This window comes from Falco cherrug, chromosome 4, assembly GCF_023634085.1.
Source record: "Falco cherrug isolate bFalChe1 chromosome 4, bFalChe1.pri, whole genome shotgun sequence".
NCBI classification, from domain to species: domain Eukaryota; kingdom Metazoa; phylum Chordata; class Aves; order Falconiformes; family Falconidae; genus Falco; species Falco cherrug.
Genome location: NC_073700.1, coordinates 14301359 through 14322286, shown reverse-complemented (window position 1 = coordinate 14322286; position 20928 = coordinate 14301359). Strand labels below are relative to the sequence as shown.

At 37.0% G+C, this 20928-nt stretch overlaps 1 protein-coding gene across 1 annotated transcript in view; it reads left to right on the top strand.

Moving 5' to 3' along the window:
• The first annotated feature begins 278 nt into the window (after positions 1-278).
• The window catches only part of CFAP20DC (CFAP20 domain containing), an 84252-nt gene continuing 63602 nt past the window's right edge, over positions 279-20928 (top strand). The window contains exons 1-5 of the mRNA XM_055710068.1: positions 279-368; positions 5509-5591; positions 7825-7914; positions 8405-8498; positions 10368-10440. Coding sequence (XP_055566043.1) covers positions 5571-5591; positions 7825-7914; positions 8405-8498; positions 10368-10440 — 278 coding nt within the window. The 5' untranslated portion in view covers positions 279-368; positions 5509-5570. The remainder of the gene's footprint in view (positions 369-5508; positions 5592-7824; positions 7915-8404; positions 8499-10367; positions 10441-20928) is intronic.

Genomic DNA, 20928 nt, shown 5'->3' with positions numbered 1-20928 from the left:
GGGCCAGCACAGCCTGTGTGGGGGCCAGCCTGAGAGGGCCAGCACAACCTGTGAGGGGGCCAGCATAACCGCCTTAGCCAGGTTTCAGTCACATAGTGCGGGCCGGGGAGGCCCGCGGGCAACCAGCCACCGCCAGCAGGCCACCGCTCCCCTCAGCCCCTGAACAGTCGCGGACCATGAAACCCAAAGTGACGGAGGAGGGCGCAGCTACACGCCCCCTCCCCCCCCCCCCGCGATGGATCGATCCAGCCACGCCCCGCCCGCCGCCATTTTAACCGGTTCCCGCCTCCGTCTCTCTCTCGCCTCTAGGGGAGCCTGGGCCCGCCCTCTGCGTAGGTGCGGCCTGGTCCCCAGCCACCCTCGCCCAGGTGAGACGCGGCGGGGGCCCAAGCTCCCCGGGCTGAGCCGCCCTCATCTGTGGCGAGCGGAGGGGCCGTGGCGGAGCGGGCGAGCCCCGGCGGCCCGGCCGGCCTCGGAGGGGCGGGGTTGCCGGTGCGGTGCAAGGGGACGCGGCGTTGCTGCTGTGGTGGTGCGGGGGAGCGAGCCTGCGGCATGCCGGTGCTTGCATCGTGGGGCTTCTGTCAAAGCGTTTCACTGTCGAACTTTTATAAAAGTGAAAAACTTTTTTTTTTTAAATTGCCTTGTGTGTAAAGGCAGGCTCTGCTGCTTTTCACATAGGAACACCGGTAGCCTTGGTAGTGTAGTTTATTAATGGTCTCTCTACCCATTTATTATGTTAACTTGTATTTTGAGAAAATATATAGCAGTGTTACAAACCCAGCTTTAAATATTCAATATGTGGAATTCATTTGTCTGGAAGATACTAAAACCCTTCATCAGTGATTAACTGCTTTCTGTGGTATGCCCCAGCCTGCCATAAATCAGCACTGGCTTTGGGCCTGTGATGGTGAGTTATATGGATTCACAGTCTTGGGTCTAATCCTATGTTCCCTGCCAAAACCAGCGTATTTGTGTAATTTTTCAATACAGATTAGCTGTAGGTGCAAATTCACTTACTTTGCTTCACACTTTCAACTCTGGAATAGAAAATCTTAAATAAACACAGCTTTTTCAACACTGGGGTGTTGATCAGAAAAATGTCTTTGTATACTTGCATAAATGCATTTCTAAGTCTGGGGGCTAACCATGAATACAAAGGTTTTCAGGACTCAGAGTCTGTCCATCCCTGTCTCCCTTGGAGTTAGAACAAGGCTTAATACTGAGTAATTTAAAAGATGCGTGAAGGTCTGTTTGTGAAATACTCTTTCCCTTGTAACTTACAAGGGGCCAATTGTTTCCAACATGGGGCTACATAAATGCAAAATATTATTGACATACTTGAATGTGCAACATTCTAGTTTGAAGAAAAAATAAACATAAGATGTCATAGTATGGAAATATTTTTGGAGAGTACTCGGTGGTTTGTGTGAATGGAAGGATTAGAGAGCCCTTTGGACTGCTGTTTTATTTTTGGTGTAGGAAACACTGTGAAACTAACACTCAAAGTCAGTGCACAAATCAAGACCTCACAAGGTAAATCCTGATAGGAATCTGTTCTTCCAAAGATAAATATCTTTCATTGTTGCTTAATTTTATAAACTACATTCTTGATGCTTTGTCATTGACTGACACTTTAAACCTGTATTTCCAGTTGGACAGATGTACTAAAGTACACGGTTCAGGGCAATAAAAAAATAAGTTTGATCTGTGACTGAAAAATGAGAGAAGTGCTACTTTATGGCATTCTATAAAAATGTCTTAAGATATCTATTTGTTTGAAAAATATGCAAAAAAAATGAGGACTTATATTTCAAAGTGCTGTTGATTCTTCTAAAACAGACCCTCTGGATTTTAAGCACTGTTGATTTTTAGGATTTCTGGAGAGGCTAGGAGGGAGATGGATGAAAAGGGGAAAAGTACCTATCTAAAATTCAACGCAACTATCAATTTTCCAGACCATTCTCTTGTTTTTAAGCACAGGTTACTATAACTAGAGACAGTAATACCTGATACATAATGATATATCTCAGGAATTACATGACAAACATGTCATTCATGTAATGGTTTTGGTAGCTATCAATCTTAATAGCAAAGGTAATTTCTAGTCTTCATTTGTAGTAACTTAATGGAAATTGAGAAGTTACATGTAAGCAACGTGAGCAAAAATGTATTATAGTATACTTGGAGTATTTTTTGTCTTTATGAAAAACAAACTATTTCACTGATGTGTTTACAGTAATCAACTCTCTAGTATGAATGAGTTGTCCTGACACAAATGCTTACAAACTTTGGGTCTAGCTTACCTTTCATTGATGTTAGGAAGAACCATCTTGTTATGAATTTGATAGTTAATAAGGGTCATCAGTTGTCTGAGTCTGTATAAAATTATGTTCTGTGAATTAGTAAATAACCTAGCTTGCCCATGTGTATGTTACTATAAAAAAACTGCATTACTGACAAATTGTAAGCCATATTGTAAGAGTGAACTTTGTTTGATAATTTGAAGATTTCTAGTGATGTTACAAAAGCTCCAGTCCTTCAGTAAGTGTTCATCATTCCAGTTTTTGTATTTGTGTAATACCACATATTTCCCAGATGTTATATCTTCATATCTACCCTTCCTGTGATCCATTATGAAAGTAATTATGTGATCATCTCTTCTATCTTAAGCATAGCATCTGAATGAGAACTTTTCAGTTCAGACACATGCTTCCTCCACTTAAATTTGACTTAAATAGTAAGAGAAGGTTTTTGTGTGATATAGATGTGTCTTTGTGGTGGTTTACCAGAGCATATGGGTTCTTTCTGTGTTTGGAGCCAACTGGTAACTATTTCCATACAACACAGCATGGAGATGGATTAGTGATGTCAAGCCAAAGCTAATAATCACTGCTGAGAAGCAAAGTGTATTAGCATAGTATTGAACCCAAGTTAATATATCAAGATGGCTTCTACTCACGCTGTATGCAGCTGTTTGCATCTTCCTTCAAAACCCTGTGTGATTTGCCATTAGTGGACTGGCTCTTATGAAAGCCAGGTATACTTTATGAGAAAACAGTGAAGAAAACAAATTATTACTTTCAATGTCTTATGTGTGCAAATACTGTAGCTGTCCAGCTTGCTAAGTAGCTGTTAGCCTTTCCAACTGGAAGGATGATATGGTGATGAAGATGAGACTTGGCTTCTACATACTACACACTAAATGTTTGTCCCAAAACATATAGTATGATTATAGTCAGCAGAAGTCTTCTGACCAGAGTACTAGTAGTAGTTTCTGAAGGACATTAATTATTTTTTTTTCAATGTCAGAACTTCATACTTTTTACGCAGTGACTCGTCAGGATCCATGACATTTATTTAGTCTTAATATTTTTCCCTGAGATGTAATAAGGCATAACAGAACTGCAAGGTATGTGAGGGTTGTGTTAGGTGCCTGATGCTTGGCAGATGAAGAACTGATTTATAAGTAAAAGTGAAAGGGCTTTGCACCAAGGCAAAAGCAGTGTCTTCCTTTGCACCTCCTTCACTGAAAATTAATAATAAAGTAAAACTGGGGGATACTGAAATCCTTAGTCCCAGAAGGACAAGTGTATCACCCTGTGAGTTACGGTAGTACACTCATTGTAAATATGTACTGTAGCAGGGCATGACTTCTGCCTCTCACTGCCTGTCCTTCACATTTAGCTCTGGCAAAGGCGGTCAGATCAGTAGGTCACTCTGAGATTAGTTCCATGGTGCTACTATTTCGCACTGAGACATGGATCATGCAATTTTGAGTAGTTCTGGCTTGTTTAAAGGCTGTAGATAATAGCAAAGATAGGGCTGCAGACAAAGTGAGTGAACAGGGATTTCCAAAATTATTGCTGTATATGTAAAGTGAATATACACAGAAGGAAGAAGTTACACACTTGCTTTAGGAGTGCATTCTTTAAAAGGCATTTCTAAAATGTCTAATTTGTAATTCAGAATAGTTCAATATAGCAATTAATGTAGTCATTCTTAAAAAAAAGAGTGAACGTGAACAAGTGGGAAATTTGTCTAAAATGCAGAATAATGCAACTGGTGTTAGGTATGCAGTGGCAGTATTAAAGTAATATGATCAAAAACTAATTACAGGTTTTGATAGGCTCGTTAAAAATGCTATGGTTTCTAAATGTCGTTTTCCTTATAATCAAAGTTTAAAATGAACTAATGTTTCTGGCAACAGCATGGGATAAATATGTAATATCTGATTTTTTTTGGCCGTTTTTATTTTATTTACAGGCAACTTCAAGAGTTAAAATTTGTTGCTGATCAAAACGATTGGTTAGACATCAACAGACTTCATCTGAAATGAATTGTTACATGCCTTTTAAAATAAAATGCTGCTCTAATCCTTTAAATGCATACATTCTTTATGAACTCATGCATATTGTCACTGAATTTCTAGTTCATTTGCAGTTATATATCTTTTTATAAAAAGAATTTGAACTTTTGTCACCTGACTGAGAGCTAAACTGTTCTTTATGAAAAGCTGTACTTATATTCTGGTGAGCAAATTGGGTTTTATCTGTTAAGAAAATGGTTTCAGGCTCAAAAAAAAAACCCAGTAATTAAAAATAATTTAATTCTTTAAGTGATCTGTGCCTGAACTGAAGCAGTGAATGTAAACAAAGTATATCAAATGAGACAGTCTTGTGAAAGGATTTTTCTGTGTTTACAAGCACTTTCAGTTTTCACAGTGAAGGTGTGTGTTGTCTCTTGTGACTGGTTCTATCTGTCTTTGGTGATTGACACCTGCCTTTTATGTTCAGGGTCCCTTCACTTTCTGTTGACTCCAGGTGAAACCGCAGACACTCAGCATGATCAAAGAGGGATGTGGGAGGCTTACAGTATCAGTCCTTTCACTTTGTACTGTTACAGATTCTCCAACTGCAGACATCTCTTAATTCACATTGACTTTACCAGCCCTCAAACAACTGAAGGCTTGGTTTGACTCTTACTAATTCTTCTCAAAGAAGAATGCTGAATGTGAAAGAAGATATCTCTCAGATGTCTCTGCCAAATGTCTCTAGATGGAGTGGTTTCTATTGCAGCTGTCCCATATGTTTCTTTCTGTATTAAATGTTAAGCTTCTCTTTAATGGAGTCTAATGTTTTCCAGTGGGCGCTTGATAACAAAGAATATTTTTTAAGTGTATTTAAAATGGTTTCCAAGGGTTTTTAAAGCATGAGAAAGCAGTCATTCTTAGAAATAAGGGCTGACATAAAATTACTAGTTTTACTTGTAATGTAAGGAAAGGCAGTCCTGGGTACTTGATGCATGAAGAGAACGTTTTCCAAGACGGTGTCAATATTAATATTTTTTGATCTTAATTCCTTTCTGGTAGCACCCTGATGTAGTTGATATACATTCTGTACTTGTGAAAAGTATTTCATAATACTATTCTATCTTTTAAAAAATGGTTGGAGTTTCATTGTAAGATTTTTTTCATGCTAAATCCTACAATTTTTTGTTGGTTTTTTTCAGTGTAGTTTGTGTCTTTACTGATTGAGAAGCTGAAATTATTTTTTGCCTGTGAAAGCTGGAAAATGTTCAAAAATCAGTATCAGGTAAAACAGAAATAGTTCTATTGTTTTTTACCCTCTTTCATTTCACATCTGAGAGAACTCAATTAAAATGGCTTATTCTGGGGGGCAAAAAGTCCAGATACAGAAATGTTTTGGGATGTTTCATATTCAGTATTTTATAGAAATGTTATGAAACAGTGGGTAGCTGCTGATGCTGTCAGGTCTAGAACAGACACCACTGTGGTGTTACCAGTGACTTTTTGTCTGTCTCTACCCTTGCAGACCAGGGAAGGCACACCATCTGCTCCCACCTGGTCATGTAAGCAGGCCCAACTCTTACAGTATTGTCAGAAAAAGGAGATTGTTTTTTTTCCTTTTGTGACAACACTAGTCACATCATTTGCAAACCTTATTCTCCCTGTTACTGTTTCCTGGCCTTCCTTTCCACCATACTGCCTTACTTTCTCTGTGCCAGTCCCGTCCTGAGAGAGCAGCCCACCCCTAATTACTTACTGGTCCCAGATGTGTACCCAAAATTGGTATTTCTGATGCTGTTACCTAGGCTATCTCAGCTTTATATGGCATTTCTGATACCGTTGCCCAGCTGCTGTTGGCTTTGCAGGGTTGTGCTCCCCAAAAGATGCCCCATGCTCTCCTCCAACTGATTGTGGAGTTTGACAGTTTCTTGCTTAACACTCCCCCTTCGCCACCCATGAGATGCATCATCCTCCACAGCACTGAGTAACTTGTGTCAGCTTCTCATGTTGGTGTTCAGCGCTTTATCATGTCATCATCAGCACGGTAGTTTACTGTATCCTGTTCAGTTAGTTTTAAACTCAAATCATGGCCTGATTAAGGGCTGCAGTATCAACAAAATGTGTTTGTAAATATGGGAGGAAAAGCCACTTATTTGCTAAATTTTCTATAAGCACATACAACTTGTCAGTTAATATTTTTTAACTTTTTGAGAGCTTGATCCTGTCATCCTTAAATAGGTCAGATAACTTTAAAATTTATAGTATGCCATATTTTGAATTTCTTGATCCATTATAAATTTAAAAAATATTTTGTGTGGTTTATGGAATGCCATTTTGAATCTCCTTAGAACTTAGTAAATCCAGTTGCTGGGGTTAGCCATGTGACTGGAAGCTGCCAGATGTGGGTAGGCAGAGTTCTCTGAAAGCATAATTTGAACAGCATTTATTTTGCTGGCAAGACTTGCTTTCCCCTCATGCTCATTCTGACTTCTGTACAATTGTTTGGGCAGCTGAACATAAAGAAAATTGGGGAGTGCAGGCAACTAGGAATAAGAAGGGAGCAGCAGAGTTGTAATAATTGATTAGGTCAACCATGCTGCTGAAAAAATGCATATCAAACTATAGACTGAGTACATTAGATGTCATGGTTTTGGTGACATCAAACGGGAAAAATATTGAAGTCATTCCCTAAGCAGAGGTGATAAAGCCTACCTGCCCAAGAACCTATGGTTAGATTCTTGCATGTCTAATAGGACACATGCTCTGTGTAAGGAGTTTTCACCTGGCAGGGGCATTTATAATCTTTTTCCAGTATTCTCTGATGCCTCATGAAGGCTGCAGCATGAGTGAAACCCTTACCTTTTTATGGTGATACTAGTAGGATCAGTTCTACTGTAAGGCTGCTTAATTCGCTCCAGAAAAGATAGTAATTTTTTATTAGTTTCTCAGACTGTTTGGTCAAATCAGGCTGGAATTTGGTAACTAGTAGAAGAATTACTGGGAAATGTCTTTGACATGCTTGCATATGTAGACAAAGCCGAACATATTCACATATGTAGACAGACTGTGTAATCTCCATTTCCATAGGAAATCAGACAAAACAGCTAATCTGTGACAGCTTTTATTTTTTTAGCAGTATGTTTTAAAACACTTCATTTGGTGAGCTGTAGAAATAAACCATATCCAAATATAATTTACTAATTTCCTGCATGTTTTTAGAATTTTTGCAATAATCTTGCTTTTTAGAGAATTACATTATAAATAAAACAATTTAAAATATTCCATTATATTCCTTCAGTTATGTTCTGATCCTCTAGTAAAGCCAGATACTGACTATGGATTGCTATATTCTAGCAGTCTAGAAGCTGGTTTTAATATTCTGCTAACTGATTAGTAATACTGACTGTGGTAACAGTGTGATGTAGGGAGGGATTGTTGTTATGTATTCATCTTGACCATTGACGATTCATTGCTGAGCGTTTGGTTGGATGACGTATCCTTAAACCATTTCGTCACAGGGTGGTCCATTTGTTGAAATATTCAGTGCTCAAGGCAAGAACCCAGGAGCAAAATGGAAATTCTTGGGCAAACCATCAGCTATATGGAAAGTAAGTTTTTAAAGAAACTTCTAAAACCTAGAGCGTAACACAGAAAAGTGTGAATGAAGCTTAAAATTGGAAGGTAATGAGGGCTTTGACCTGACAGTGGAGCTGTCACTTGCAGTTCTGTCATTATGACAAACTAAATGACTAGTTAAATTAGTTCTTTATGCCTGCTTGCAGACTAGGTTGGTCACAGTGTAATTTTATAGTTTAAATATTTAGAAAGTAATTTTTCTATTCTGATAACTAATGGATTGAGTTGGGCCCACTGGATCATGACTCCTGTTTGTCAGCATTATTTGTTCATAAAACATGCAAGTAAAGGACATTTCTAAGGATTATATTATTATATTTGTATTTGAACTACTGTCATACTTACAGTGCCATCTGTCATTCATAATTTTTTTAAGTAGCTTTGCATGTTAGTAGCATGGTTGGTTGAGAGGAAGGAAATTCTATGAGGATGCTTATGTTTGTTTATTCTTGCTTTTTGTAGGAATATGATAAAGAAGTGAAAGGCTTTGTTTTTATACTTGAAGGAAGCAGTCAAATCAACAAAATGCAGCTACCAAAGGAAACTAGACAAACTTGTAAGTGTCAGGCTTAAGTGTCTATGATGTTCTGATTATTGGATCAGTTTCATACTATCATTCTCCCTTATTTTGGGTGTAATTCAGCATTAGTGAAGTGATTTTTCATAAACTTTTTAGCAGGTCAGTTATAAATAAGTAAAAGGTGTAGAAATGCCATATTAAACTTAATGCTTAAGGGAAGATCCTTGTTGGTACGTATTGTCCTAGTGCTGCTAGGTTCACTTTTGTACCTGATCCTGCTACAGGCTGATGTGTGGCAAATTAACTTCTGACCCTATTTGGCACTTACTAAAGCCAGTAATTCTGTTGGCATCACAGAATATGAAATAAGTTCCTGTCCCCTTTCTCATTTTACATTTTATAAAGTATTTTTGCTTTTATGTGTCAAACAAGCACTAGCAGCACAAGAAAGCTATACTCAAATTTCAGCTACATTAATGTAATTAATGTAAAAATTGGGTAGAATGGCATGTTTCCTTAGGTTGTCTTATTACCTGCACCAGAATATACCACAGCAGTCTGTTTCTCAGAATTTACAGCGATCATAATTTATGCCTTCGACTCCACTGTAGGGTATTGTACCTTATAAGGCTTGTAGTAATGAATTGAGCTGGTTTAGAATTAACTGCTTGCTTTTGGAGAAAAATTGAGATGATGATTTTAGTCAAATGGAACAGGAATCTTCTGGTATAGTTTTCATGCAGGGTATATAATTCCAAATCAGTTTTTCCAAACAAACACAAAACAAGAGATTGCACAGTCTGGTCATGCAATAGGGCCTTGAAGCATAATCTGATTTTTATAAAAGAAACTTACTGTTACCTTCATTATAATAAATATTAGTCTAATGTATCTTTCTGAGAAATCCATTATTGTTTACTGCCAATGTTACAATAAACAATTATAGCCTAAAATGAGGATTGAGAATTACTGTTGTAGATTATCACTGCTAAGAATATTTTGGTTTTAAATTTACTTTAGCTACTGCTGCACTATTACAGTCAAATTTCCATCTGTTACCATTCTGTTTCCCTCTGGTTCTTCCTCTCTTGAGGTGTATGTACCTCAAGTATTTCACTTACGTCAGTTATACAATTTTGTATTGTAATCTTTGAATTATCTTCCAAAATAGAAGATGTTATATATACAAATATAATTTGAATTTTTTTAAGTGTCATTTAACCCACAAAAGAAGAAAGTTCTGAACTGGTGTTCTTTAGAAGAGGAGTTAATGTTGCTGTTGAGACTTGTTAAGTCAAAGAAGAGCAACCTGTACCCTACCTGATGGAATAACTAAGAAAACAACGTGCGGTTCAATTCAGACAGCTTTGTGCTATCTGTTTTCCCTTGATAGGGAGCTACTTGAATCCTAAAAGATTTGTTGTATTTGTTCCCTCAGTTAAGCTCCTCTGCTATTGTTCTAAAAATCAGAAGCCTCCACTGAGCATTATTGTCATGATCTGAATTGCATTTTTACCCAGGGGGGTTTTGAAGCTATTTAATAAGGTGTACATTGTCACAAACACGAGCACAAGTTTCATATGACTAAGATAATCTTGATAGGAAATTATTACTTTGTAATTTGTATGGGATATTTGATGTTTACGTGCTCTTGGAATGCAAGAATTGTAAGTTAAAAAAAGGTCCTTTTATTTTTATGAAAATTCCACCGAAGCCACAGATGGGACTTTTATTGCAGTTTGAATTGGTTTTCTTCAGGGTTTTCTTGTGTTCGTATGTTCTGCAAACCGTGGAAAATAACGTTGCAGGAGCATAGCTGTATGGTACAAAATTTAAGTACTTGATGGTGAAATGTACATTGGCACACGCAGAGCACACGTGTTTATTTTTTTTCCTGTTTTCTAGTGGGATTGATCCAGCAATTTCTGACACTTCAGATTTTTGTGCCGTTGGGACGAGACTTCTCCACTGAGTTACTGTAAGATGCATAAAACTTCCTTGAATACTTAATGTAAAATGAATGCCCGATTGCAGCCATTAATTGTGGTGGCAGATTTTGCATTACAGCACAGTGACTTATCAAGTCAATAAGAAGTAATTAAGCTAATACAATCATTATTTCTTGGATGTTTTAAATACTGACATTCCTTTAAAGACAGAACAGACTCAAAATCATGAGTGAAGATAGAGGAAAAATCTGAAGAAATGAGACAGAATTTATCAAACGTATGAAGATACTGGCTCATGGGGGTTTCCTGAAAATTCGTAAGATATTTATAAATAACTATTGCAGAGCCCTTTGATTAAGGGCAAAAAGAAATGTGTCTTCTAATAACTGGGGGAGGAAAAAACCGGTTAAAACTAGAACTGGAGTTCTCAGTTGGTATAATTATGGCCATACTGTAAGGGAAGAGAGGTATAGCTGAAACAGACTTTTTTCAGTGGTTCTGTGTGGAATGATTTAATAGAGTTTTAAACTCTGGCAATTGTCAGTCTTTGGACAACGTTTCCTCTCAAGTTGCACCAACTGTTTATAACCAGCGCAATTTGCTGAGCTTTGTAGCCAGTAGAACACCTAAGATTTGGGCTAACAAAAGAACTGTTATGCCATTAGAAACCCTGCAAGAAAAGATGGGTTGAATGATACACAATTCAGCTGAGTCAAGTCAATGCAGAATTTTGTTTTTGTTTGTCTTTCTGTAACTTTGCATTCATCTGTACCCATAGGTGTCAGAGGTTTTTTGATTGAAGTCCCTTGTGTCTGGGGTAAGGGGAGGCAGCTCTGATAGGTTTAAGTCAAAGAGGACAAAATGAGATGCTGAGAAAATACCATTCCAGCTATACTGTAGTAGAGAAAACAGTGTTCATTATAATGCAAAGAATCTATTTCATGCAATTAGGATGGTGTGCTATTTTATGTTGCTGGGAAATTCTGTTATCTTCTGTGCCTTCACGTAAGTAGTCATCTTGGAATATTTTGTTATTTTAACAAAGGATGTGCTAGTGTGAATTGAGTCATATGTATTAAAATTCCTCAGTGGATTTATAACAATCCATGCAGGTATTTTAGTCTGTGGTTTGAGTTAGCGGGCTTTTATAAGCTATGTCATGTTGGTAATATACTTTCCTCTGTGGCATGCTTAATTTCTAACATAATTTTAGAATCTGAATATTGAGAAAATCTTCAAAGGATAAATTAACTTAGCAGAGATCTTCCCTAGAGAATATTTTTGTTTCTCCATAGAGCATGGAAATTAGAGAACAGCGGGCTCAAAGTACTTGTTTTAAAGACAGCTTTGATCAATGCATTAAGATCTTGGTGCAGAAAATAGTAACATTTCACTAATTTAAAGTGAGAAACTGTTGGCAGGAAAGCTGGTAACTGTTTAATAGACCAGAAAACTGCAGGTTTTCAAGCAGCTTCCCTTTCTCTGTAATTTTTCTTCCTACCACAGCCTTTATACCTTTTCAGGTTTTTTTCCTTTCAAGGTAGTTCGTATTTCTTACTGCATTTTGAATATTTTTTTCTTAAGATATCTCTGACATAAGCGTACCCAACTTTAAAGCTACCCATTATTTTTTTCCTGCAACACAAAGAGCTGCTTTGTGTGTCAAATCACACTGACTCTCCTGTTCTTTGAATTTTCTGAGTGTAGTTCTGGTAACGCATTCTGCTCCTATGGTATTAATTGATGCATTACTTCTAAAGCGGTGTAACAAAAAGGGCCAAAACAAACAGGGTGTGTCATCCAGTAAACAGAAACAAAGTACGTAGGTTTGCTTCTCATCTGTGGACAGATGGCAGATGCTTACGTGAGATGAGCAGGAATTCAGATTTTCTGTAGCATCATACTGATTATGATTCTTTGTGGTACTTGCCACTCATCTATACCTCTTAACAAAAACCTCTTCTCCACTTCAACTGAATTTATTTTTTCATTGCTTTTTTGATAACCGAGAGTGCTAATTTTCTACCTGCTTTCCCCCCTTTCTTTGCCCTTTCCAGCTTGTATCTAGACTTTGTTTTCTTGATCTTTTCTCACTACTTCCCCTTTCCACCATTACTATGTCCTTATAACAATATGTTTACTTCTATAATATTCTTATGTACTTCTGTAAATTTAAATACATGTATTTTGTATTTGCTATATATAATTTATGTAAACATTTACTATATAAATTTGCTATATTTAAATAGTTATGACATTTATTTTTCACTTCCTAATTTTTCTCTTTTTTGCCAGCTTTCGTGATTCTAAATTTGTATTATCAGAGAGTCTGATACAAATCCTAATTATCTCTCCTTCTCTCATGTGCGGTGATTTCAGTTTCTATGTGGGTGAAGTAATCTCACTCAAAACATTTCTGTATACTTTTTACAAAAGAAGAAAAGTTTAATTCAGTGTAAATGTTTCGTTACTTAATTACTTATTATAATCACGTCATGCTTATTCTGATAATTATGTAAGTTCATCAGTGCATACAAAGTAACTGGAGCTACTTAAAGACTAAAAAGTGCAATCTCATTTATTCCCCGCTTAGTGCAACTGTATGCAGAAGTTAATAAAACTTTAAAAATAAACTTAGTACTAAGTTCTGTATTAGAAATCAACTGTAATTTGTTGATGTGCTAATAAACTTCTTCAAGACTTGCAGAATAGACAGTGTATTTTATCCTAGCAGACTCATGATAATCCATTAAATAATGGAGACAAGTCCTTGTTTCATGTGATTCCCATTCAGTTCTTTTCATTTCAGACATTTTGAAAACAATCTCTTGCTTGTTTGTGGACAGAATATTGATTGTGCTGTTGCTTCCTGGAGTTGAATGTTCGAAGAAGTTTCTTACATAATCTGACTACTTACTACTGAATCATTGAGTAGCTTCAGGTGCAAATTGATAGCATACCAAGCCATCAAATTTACTTTATGTAAAAAACCATGGCAAGTTTTAGAGTAGCTGCACATGATGTTTTGTTACATTTCTTCTTCTGCTATTCTGCTTAGAGATGGAAATACGAATTTAGTTTGAGCCTAATCCTTTATTTAGCATTCTGTTCAGTGATTGATCTGATCAGCAAAAAATAATTTCTTCAAGGCCATTCATCATTGCTGGCATCAGCTGAGCTAAACCTTCTGATAACTTGCTATCAAACAGTCATGTGGGATTCTGTCATAAATACCTAATGTGCAACCTGTTTAAATTGGCTGGTTTGCCTTTTCTTTGGAAGAAATTTAAGTAGAATTTTTGGATACTTTGTTAGGTGGCATGACTAGATGAGTATTGCCCCATTAACAAACAATTTATTGATCTGCCTAAAAACCTGTAAAATAGATGTTGGATGAAAAACTTGGTGAAGCATAATAAAATCATGACTAAGGTAAAGAGCATGTAATTTATGCAAACTTTCTGCAGCAAATAGCAAAGCTATTAGTACTGCTGAATATAGCTGTCTGTTGTAAATGTAGTAGCCAGTTGTTAAATCTTCAGTATTACTGATTTTGCTCCCTTTCTGAGACAGCAAAAGTAGCTCAGTCTTTGAAAAAGTATTGGTGTGTAAAAGAAAACAGCAACTGGCTTGTGTTGGCATTCTTGGTTTAATTCCCAACATATGGACATGTGCAAGTGCTAGCACTTCTGCTTGGCATTTTGGCAAGCACGTGAACGTTCATTCATAAATTACTATAATGCCAGTCATTGTCATACTTTTATTTCTGGTATGTTTATTTTCAGTGTTAGGTACCTGTCACTTGAAATTAGTACATCACATTATGATGAGTTTTATGGCAAATGAGTAGAGCTGTTGATGTGAGAAAATAGACCTTCACGTTGTACCATAGCCTCCAGAAAAATAAAGTAGTGGTCTGAGGCACAAACAAGGAACAGAAGCTTTACTTCTGGTTATGCACTGAAATATTCTGTGGTCTTGTATGAGTCCCTGTAGGTTGCTCAGCCTTTTCTCCCCAGTTCTGTCATATAAGTTATGGGAGTAATTTATCAGTTTACTTCGAAAATATTTTATAAATATATTTATAAATATTATTATAAAGAGTTAACGAACTCATATGATACTTTTAAATAAATGAAGTGATAAAAATAGAAGTTACAGTAAATCTTAAAATCTGGTGGTTGATCAAGTAGGCTTTCACTGATAATGTAGGCTAGCGTGTGCTGGCAGTACAGGTTTAATATTTGATGGTTTATCCTATTGCTGAATAGAGGCCAATTTAGGGAGGTAGTGCTTTTGGTGAAAGAAGTTTCCCAGTTTTGTATTTGGGCATCCAGACAAGACGGGATAGTAACAACAAAATGTGTTCAAACTAATATGTGAAGTGATCCAACAAGGTTAGTGGCAGAACCAGATATGGTACTTCCTGATCCCTTGGTGCAGCTCTTAAGTCATGCTGTCTCAGTGATCACTGGACTCATGGTGCTTCAAACTACTTGTTTAAATCTTTGGATGGTGAACAGCTATAAATCACGTGGCATACTTGGTAATGTTGAAGGTTTGAGATATCATATGAGATGTCCTCACCTTTGTGACATGAAAACCTGTACAGCAAACATACTGTCAGTGATAGCTGCTTCTCAGTCACAGAGTGTCCTCCTTCCATAGCCCAGAATTTGATGCCGGATTTTAACGTGCCATGGGACTCTACTTTGTTGCCACTTCCTAGAATTACTTTGCCTTACAAAGTGTCTTCCTAGCATGAATGTGCTGAGGATCACAGCATGGTTGCTCATTCCCTTAAATGTTAAGTATGTCTCTCTTATTTTTCATGATGTTTCAACCTTTTTTTAAAGCTCAGCTGGCAAAGAACTTAACAATTTGCTCAGTAAGTATCCCACTGTTCATAGTCGGATTAGCTTGACTTGCCACTAGGCTTCACCAGCTCCAGAAGGCATCAGCGCTTGTTATACTCTGAGGGGAGCACACAACATTTTAGAAATATTAATAAGGAATCATTTTTCTGGTAGAGACTAATCTTAAAATATGTGCTGTAGTCAATTATTTTGTCAGAGATGGACTACTTTGTAACCTTACTTGTTTCAATGAAGTCATCATCACAGGAAAGCGAGGGTAAAAAACTGTTGCCTGCCCTCAAAAAAACATGTAGTAGTATGGTTTTCACTTTAAAATATGAGATGATTAATTAAAAGTTATGTCCTATAGTATGAACTATAAATACTCAGCTTTTTTCAGTAAGTTATTTGTCACATCTTGTGGCAGATAATTCACTTGAGCCATGTTATTTCAGTATTTGTTCATCTTTCCTTATACATAATCGCCATTTCACTTGAAACATGGACAGAGAATGTTTTTGTTTTCGTATATGCAATTATGAATCGGGTCTTTTAGATGGCTGCATCTGCAGAGTTAGTTCAGTAGATAGCCAGATGTTTTTTCTGTTCTATTGTCACTTCGCAGGATTTTGTCATTTATTTCTGCTCCTGTTATTTGCGAAGAAATGGAATTAGGAGTGATTACAAACACCATCCAAAACTCTTAGATCTTCCTTTCTGTCATAAAGAGGTTATCTGTCTGCATTCTTTGCAAATCTATCAGTTGAGTCTTATCTTTAATTTTCTGGCTTACTGTTGGGTAGAAATAAAATATTACTGTATTTCAAGTTCCAAGAAAAAACTTTTTTAAACCCAAAATGTAATATTACTCAGTGCTTGTTACAAGTGTGATCTTTGGTATAAATAGTTTGGATGCAGAACGGTCTTACAATGAAAGGAAAGAGATCTTGTCCAGATGCTAATAAAAATATACGGGGTAGAGATCAATTCCCATTATAGTAGTGCTTCATTCTGAGTGGCAAATTGGAAGAATGTATAAGTGAAATTTGCCAACAGTACCAAAGAATAAAAACTGTCCAGCTGGTAAGTAGCTGTAAAAAATTTATCCCACTTTGGCAGGGAAGATAAACTCACCTGATGGCTTCTGATACTTATTCCTCTTTAGGACTATTGGAATAAATAGTCCTGTAAAATAAATTTGTTTTAATCAAATTACAATTATTTGGCTTCATATCTAACGTGCTTTCATTAGTCAGTGGAGTTATTCCCACAGTTTTATCCCATTATTAGTAGCTTCATGAAAATACTAAGGGTTTTCTCTCTTCCATTTTTCTTGCAACCATGTGCTGGCAGGAGAAATGTAAGGACAAACTGCAACCATTCACAGAATCAGATCATAGCTGAGGTTGGGAAGGACCTACAGAGATGGTCTAGTCCAACCCACCTGCTCAAAGCAGACTCAGCTAGAGCAGCTTACCCAGGGCTCTGTCCTGTTGGGTTTAGATCTCTGCAAGGATGGATACTGTACAGTCTGTCTGGGCAACCTGTTCAGTGTTCAATCACACAGGAAAAAAAAATCATATGTTTAAGCAAAATCTCTTGTATTTAAGGTATTTCAATTTGTGCACATTGCCTCTTATCTATTCTTAGATACTGCTGGGGGAAGTCTGGCTCAGTCATCTTCATTCCCTCTGATGAGGTAGTTATACACATTGGCGAGATTCTCCCTTGAACCTTCTCAAGGCTAAAGAATCGCAGCTGCTCTTCCTAAGTTAGGTGCTCTAATCTCTTGATAACCTTCATTATCCTACACTGGACTTGGACCGGTGTGTCCATGTCTCATATCTCAGAGCTGAGCGCTGGATGCAGCACTCCGGCTGTGGTCTTACCAGGGCTGAGTAGAGAGGAAGGACCACCTCCCCGGACCTGCTGGCAATGCTCTTTGTAATGCAGCCCAGGATGCTCTCAGCTACCGTTGCTGCAAAGAAGTTTAGCTGGCTCATGGTCAACTTGTCTTCCTCCAGGATACTTGGGTCATTTGGTACAAAGCTGCTTTCCAGCCAGTCAGCCCTCAGACTGCACTGATGCATGGGACTAGTCCTGCCTGTGTCAGGACTTTGTATTTTAAAATTAGGACTTTGTATTTTAAATCTAGTTTAGGTTTGGGTTTTTTTACTTGTTGAAATTCATCAGAGTTAAGGCAGATGCTTGCTTTTTGTTCACCTGTGGGTTTTTTTGCTAGGGAGAGGAATTTCAGAAAGCTTGGCAATAATCAAACACAGTTCGCAGGTATTAGCTTTTGAAAGTTTAGCTTTTTCCTAACTCTCTTTGGAAAGACATCTCAGAATTAGCATGGCCTGAAACCACAGTTGTGGCTTATTTTTACTCTGTGAGGAGTGATGTGTTTGATCATACATGGAAGCTTAGTGGGTTTATAACACAAAGAGATGCTCTTGATTTATTGAATAAATGGGAACTCTGTGGAGTTTCACACTCTGGAACATACCTGATAAGGTTTAAGAAGTTTTCTGTCAAATTTTAACTAGTTATGTATAGAGGAATCTGCAGGAGGAGAGGGCTTAAAATGTCCACGCTCCTAAAGTAGTTGTACTTGTTGATAAGAAATTTTATTGCAAGGCTTGCGAACAGCAGAGAATATAGATTGTTGTACCATATTTCCTTTTTCAAACAGTTGTTTCTGTAAATACAGGCTTATTACTTTCCAATTTTTAATAAGCAGAACATAGTAGATTTTACATGCATAGCTAATTTATTCATTGACACCGTAATAGTTTGAATTTGTGAATCACAGGCTATCATAATTAGTCATCATTTTAGCTTTGACAGATATGATAAATTATTCATGTTAATCTAAAGATGCAGCATGTTTTCAGATACAGAACAATAAAAATATGAATCTTGGTTAATCTTGCAAAACTTCAACCAACCTTTTAAAATTAGAAGCAGGACATAGATGCTAATTCTGTCATGTACTTCTGTGACAGTATTTGAAGATTTCTGATAGAGACTGAAGGTAAACTTCATTGAACAGATCTAGCTGGAGACAATTTTTAAAATTCTGATGATTAATAGCATGAGGCTTGCTCCTTGAATTTTTTGTGAAGCAGGAGTGAAATAAAGAAACATTCTTAATTATTAGGGTATGTTAAATTCCGTAACTCTGGAAGGAGATTAACTTGTATTTGAAAGTAACCACTTTTTAATAACTCTTCCAGTCATCACTCTCACTAGAGTACCAACACAGCATGGGTGGTAATTTAGGAAACAGATAACCAAAAAAAAGGTACTCATGAACAGGGTGTCCTGCTTCCAGATGTGAAAAAGGATTCATGCATTTATTATAGAACTGATAACAAAATACACAGTCCTAGTTTAAAATTATGTTGCCAGTTAGATTAGCCACTTGGTCTGAAAGAAGATAGGTATTATCTTTCCCCCTACTCAGGATAAATGTATTACCCTTGTTCTGCAAGTACTTCTGTTTGCATTTGACTTTCATTGCTTCTGCAGCTCTAAAACTGTTCAAAGTCGTCTTGTATCAATGACTTCATTGCTTGTTCAATTAATCAGTATAAAACATCAGGCATAGAAAAAAACTTCCTCAGGTATTTTGTAGCTGTGAAACAAGAACATTCTCAAGAGGGTGGTTTCCTTTTTCTTCAGTTATGGAACAGGAGACCAGGAGACATCAGAATAACTTTCTCATATTTTTATAAGAAAAAAACTTCTCTTAAAAACTATGGGCTTGAAATTTGTCAATGAACACATTTACCAAGGTGAGAAAGAAATGATGATGGTGGGGCTGAATAAGGGTACTGAAACACTGAGAAAATTGCTCACATCTGGAGATCCAGGTGGCTAAACAGTTGAATGTTGTCATCTTCAGTTATTTTGATGATAATCTGTTTTGTATTATCTTGTGGGAAAGTTTTAAGTTAAAAAAAAATAAATCACATCCTGCTAGAGTTAAAACAGAAAAGACTAGCATGATATCTAATTCTGCCCAATACATAAAATCTTAGATTCTGAATAGCCTATAAGGGTTGTGAGCTGCTTGAAGGAGGACAAGAGAAGTTTTGATTAGTCAACAACGTAGGTAGAGAAGAGATTACACTTCTCTGAATGTTACTGTGAGGCCGGTCTTTTCAGACTCCAGTGGCAAAGCAAACCATGAGCTTTCTGCCAAGTTAATGCTTCAATAAGATACAGTAAAAAATAAGTATGTTAATTAGAATATCCTGTAGTTGCAATTACACTGAGGGTTTAAGGAGACTGTCAAATGTGGTGTGAAAATGTACTTGAGTCAACCCTTCAGAGTACCCTTTTGATCGATTGGAAACTGTTACTGTTTGTCTTAATGTGACTGTTCATGTCTAAATAGACCTCATTTTTTAATTTGCTCACCTTAATTATAGATAGTTGCATTTGCATAGCGAGGTATTTATCTTCACCCCTCTAAGGAAAGGAAGGGAAGTATTGGTGGAGCCACTCCTTCTCTTTTTCAGTTCAAAGTGATAAGGAATAAGGGTTGTTTGTATGAAGAATGCTGCGGGCATGGGTGTGATCTGGCACGCAGCAGTAGTGATCGCGTACAAGAACAGAGTTAGTGGGGTTCACAGTGACTTGAGGGTTTCCAGCCTCATGCAGCAGCTGTCTCCGTATAGGTTTTTTCTTATATTTGCAATTACCATTTTAAGGATAACATTAAGACTTCAGTTTATGGGAAAAAAATAATAATTCAGGGATAATGCCTCAAAGTTTCATCTGGTTTGAGATTTATTCTTGATAGGAGGTGTGGATACTTACATTTCAGCTTGCCTTTCTGGAGAGACTGCATACAGGGTGTGAAGACATTGAAGAAAAGGACATGATCTGTCTGGATCCCTGAAAGCTGTCCTGTGTTCATAGCTGCCAAAGAGTGGGGCATGGCACTGTTACAGATGTGGTGGAGTAAAGCAAGGTAGTTAAGCAGGCAGGTGATTGCATGTAGCAGTAAATGCTCCATAATACAAATAAAGAGGCAGATTCTGCAAAAACTTCAAATTTAAATTGGAAAGATGGGAACTTTTTTCCATGCCTTTATTCTTACCTTAACTGTGTATGATCCTTTTAAGGAGGAAAAAAATCCCCTATAGTTGGTCAGAATGAGGATTCTTTGTATTGTTTTGTCAGCTCTTTATTGGCGGGCTTTCACCGTGAGCTCTGTACGGCTGATGATCTTTCCATAAACCTTGCCACTAACATTGAGAATTTTTTGTTCTATTTTAAATTGCTAGGCAAAACCATTTCACTTGCTCTTCTGACCCTGAGATGCTTTCATTCTCTTACTAAGTTCAAAAAGAGATCAGAGCAAAAACAGAGGTAAAATTAACTTAGTGGAATACTGTATCAATCTGTTTCTTAAAGGGAGAGTGCCATGGGATTCTAATGTCATAGACCTTGATGAAAATGATTTTGTTACATCCTAGAAATTGAAGGTTATTGGGGTAAAAAAACCCAGCTTTTTCACTGTAAAGATAAACTAAAATTCTAATTTTAAATAAAACTATTACATTCTTCTGAATATTTAGTGACAAGTAAATTTAGATCTAAGAAGGTATACTCAGTCACAGACTATGATAATCCAAGTAACATACTTCA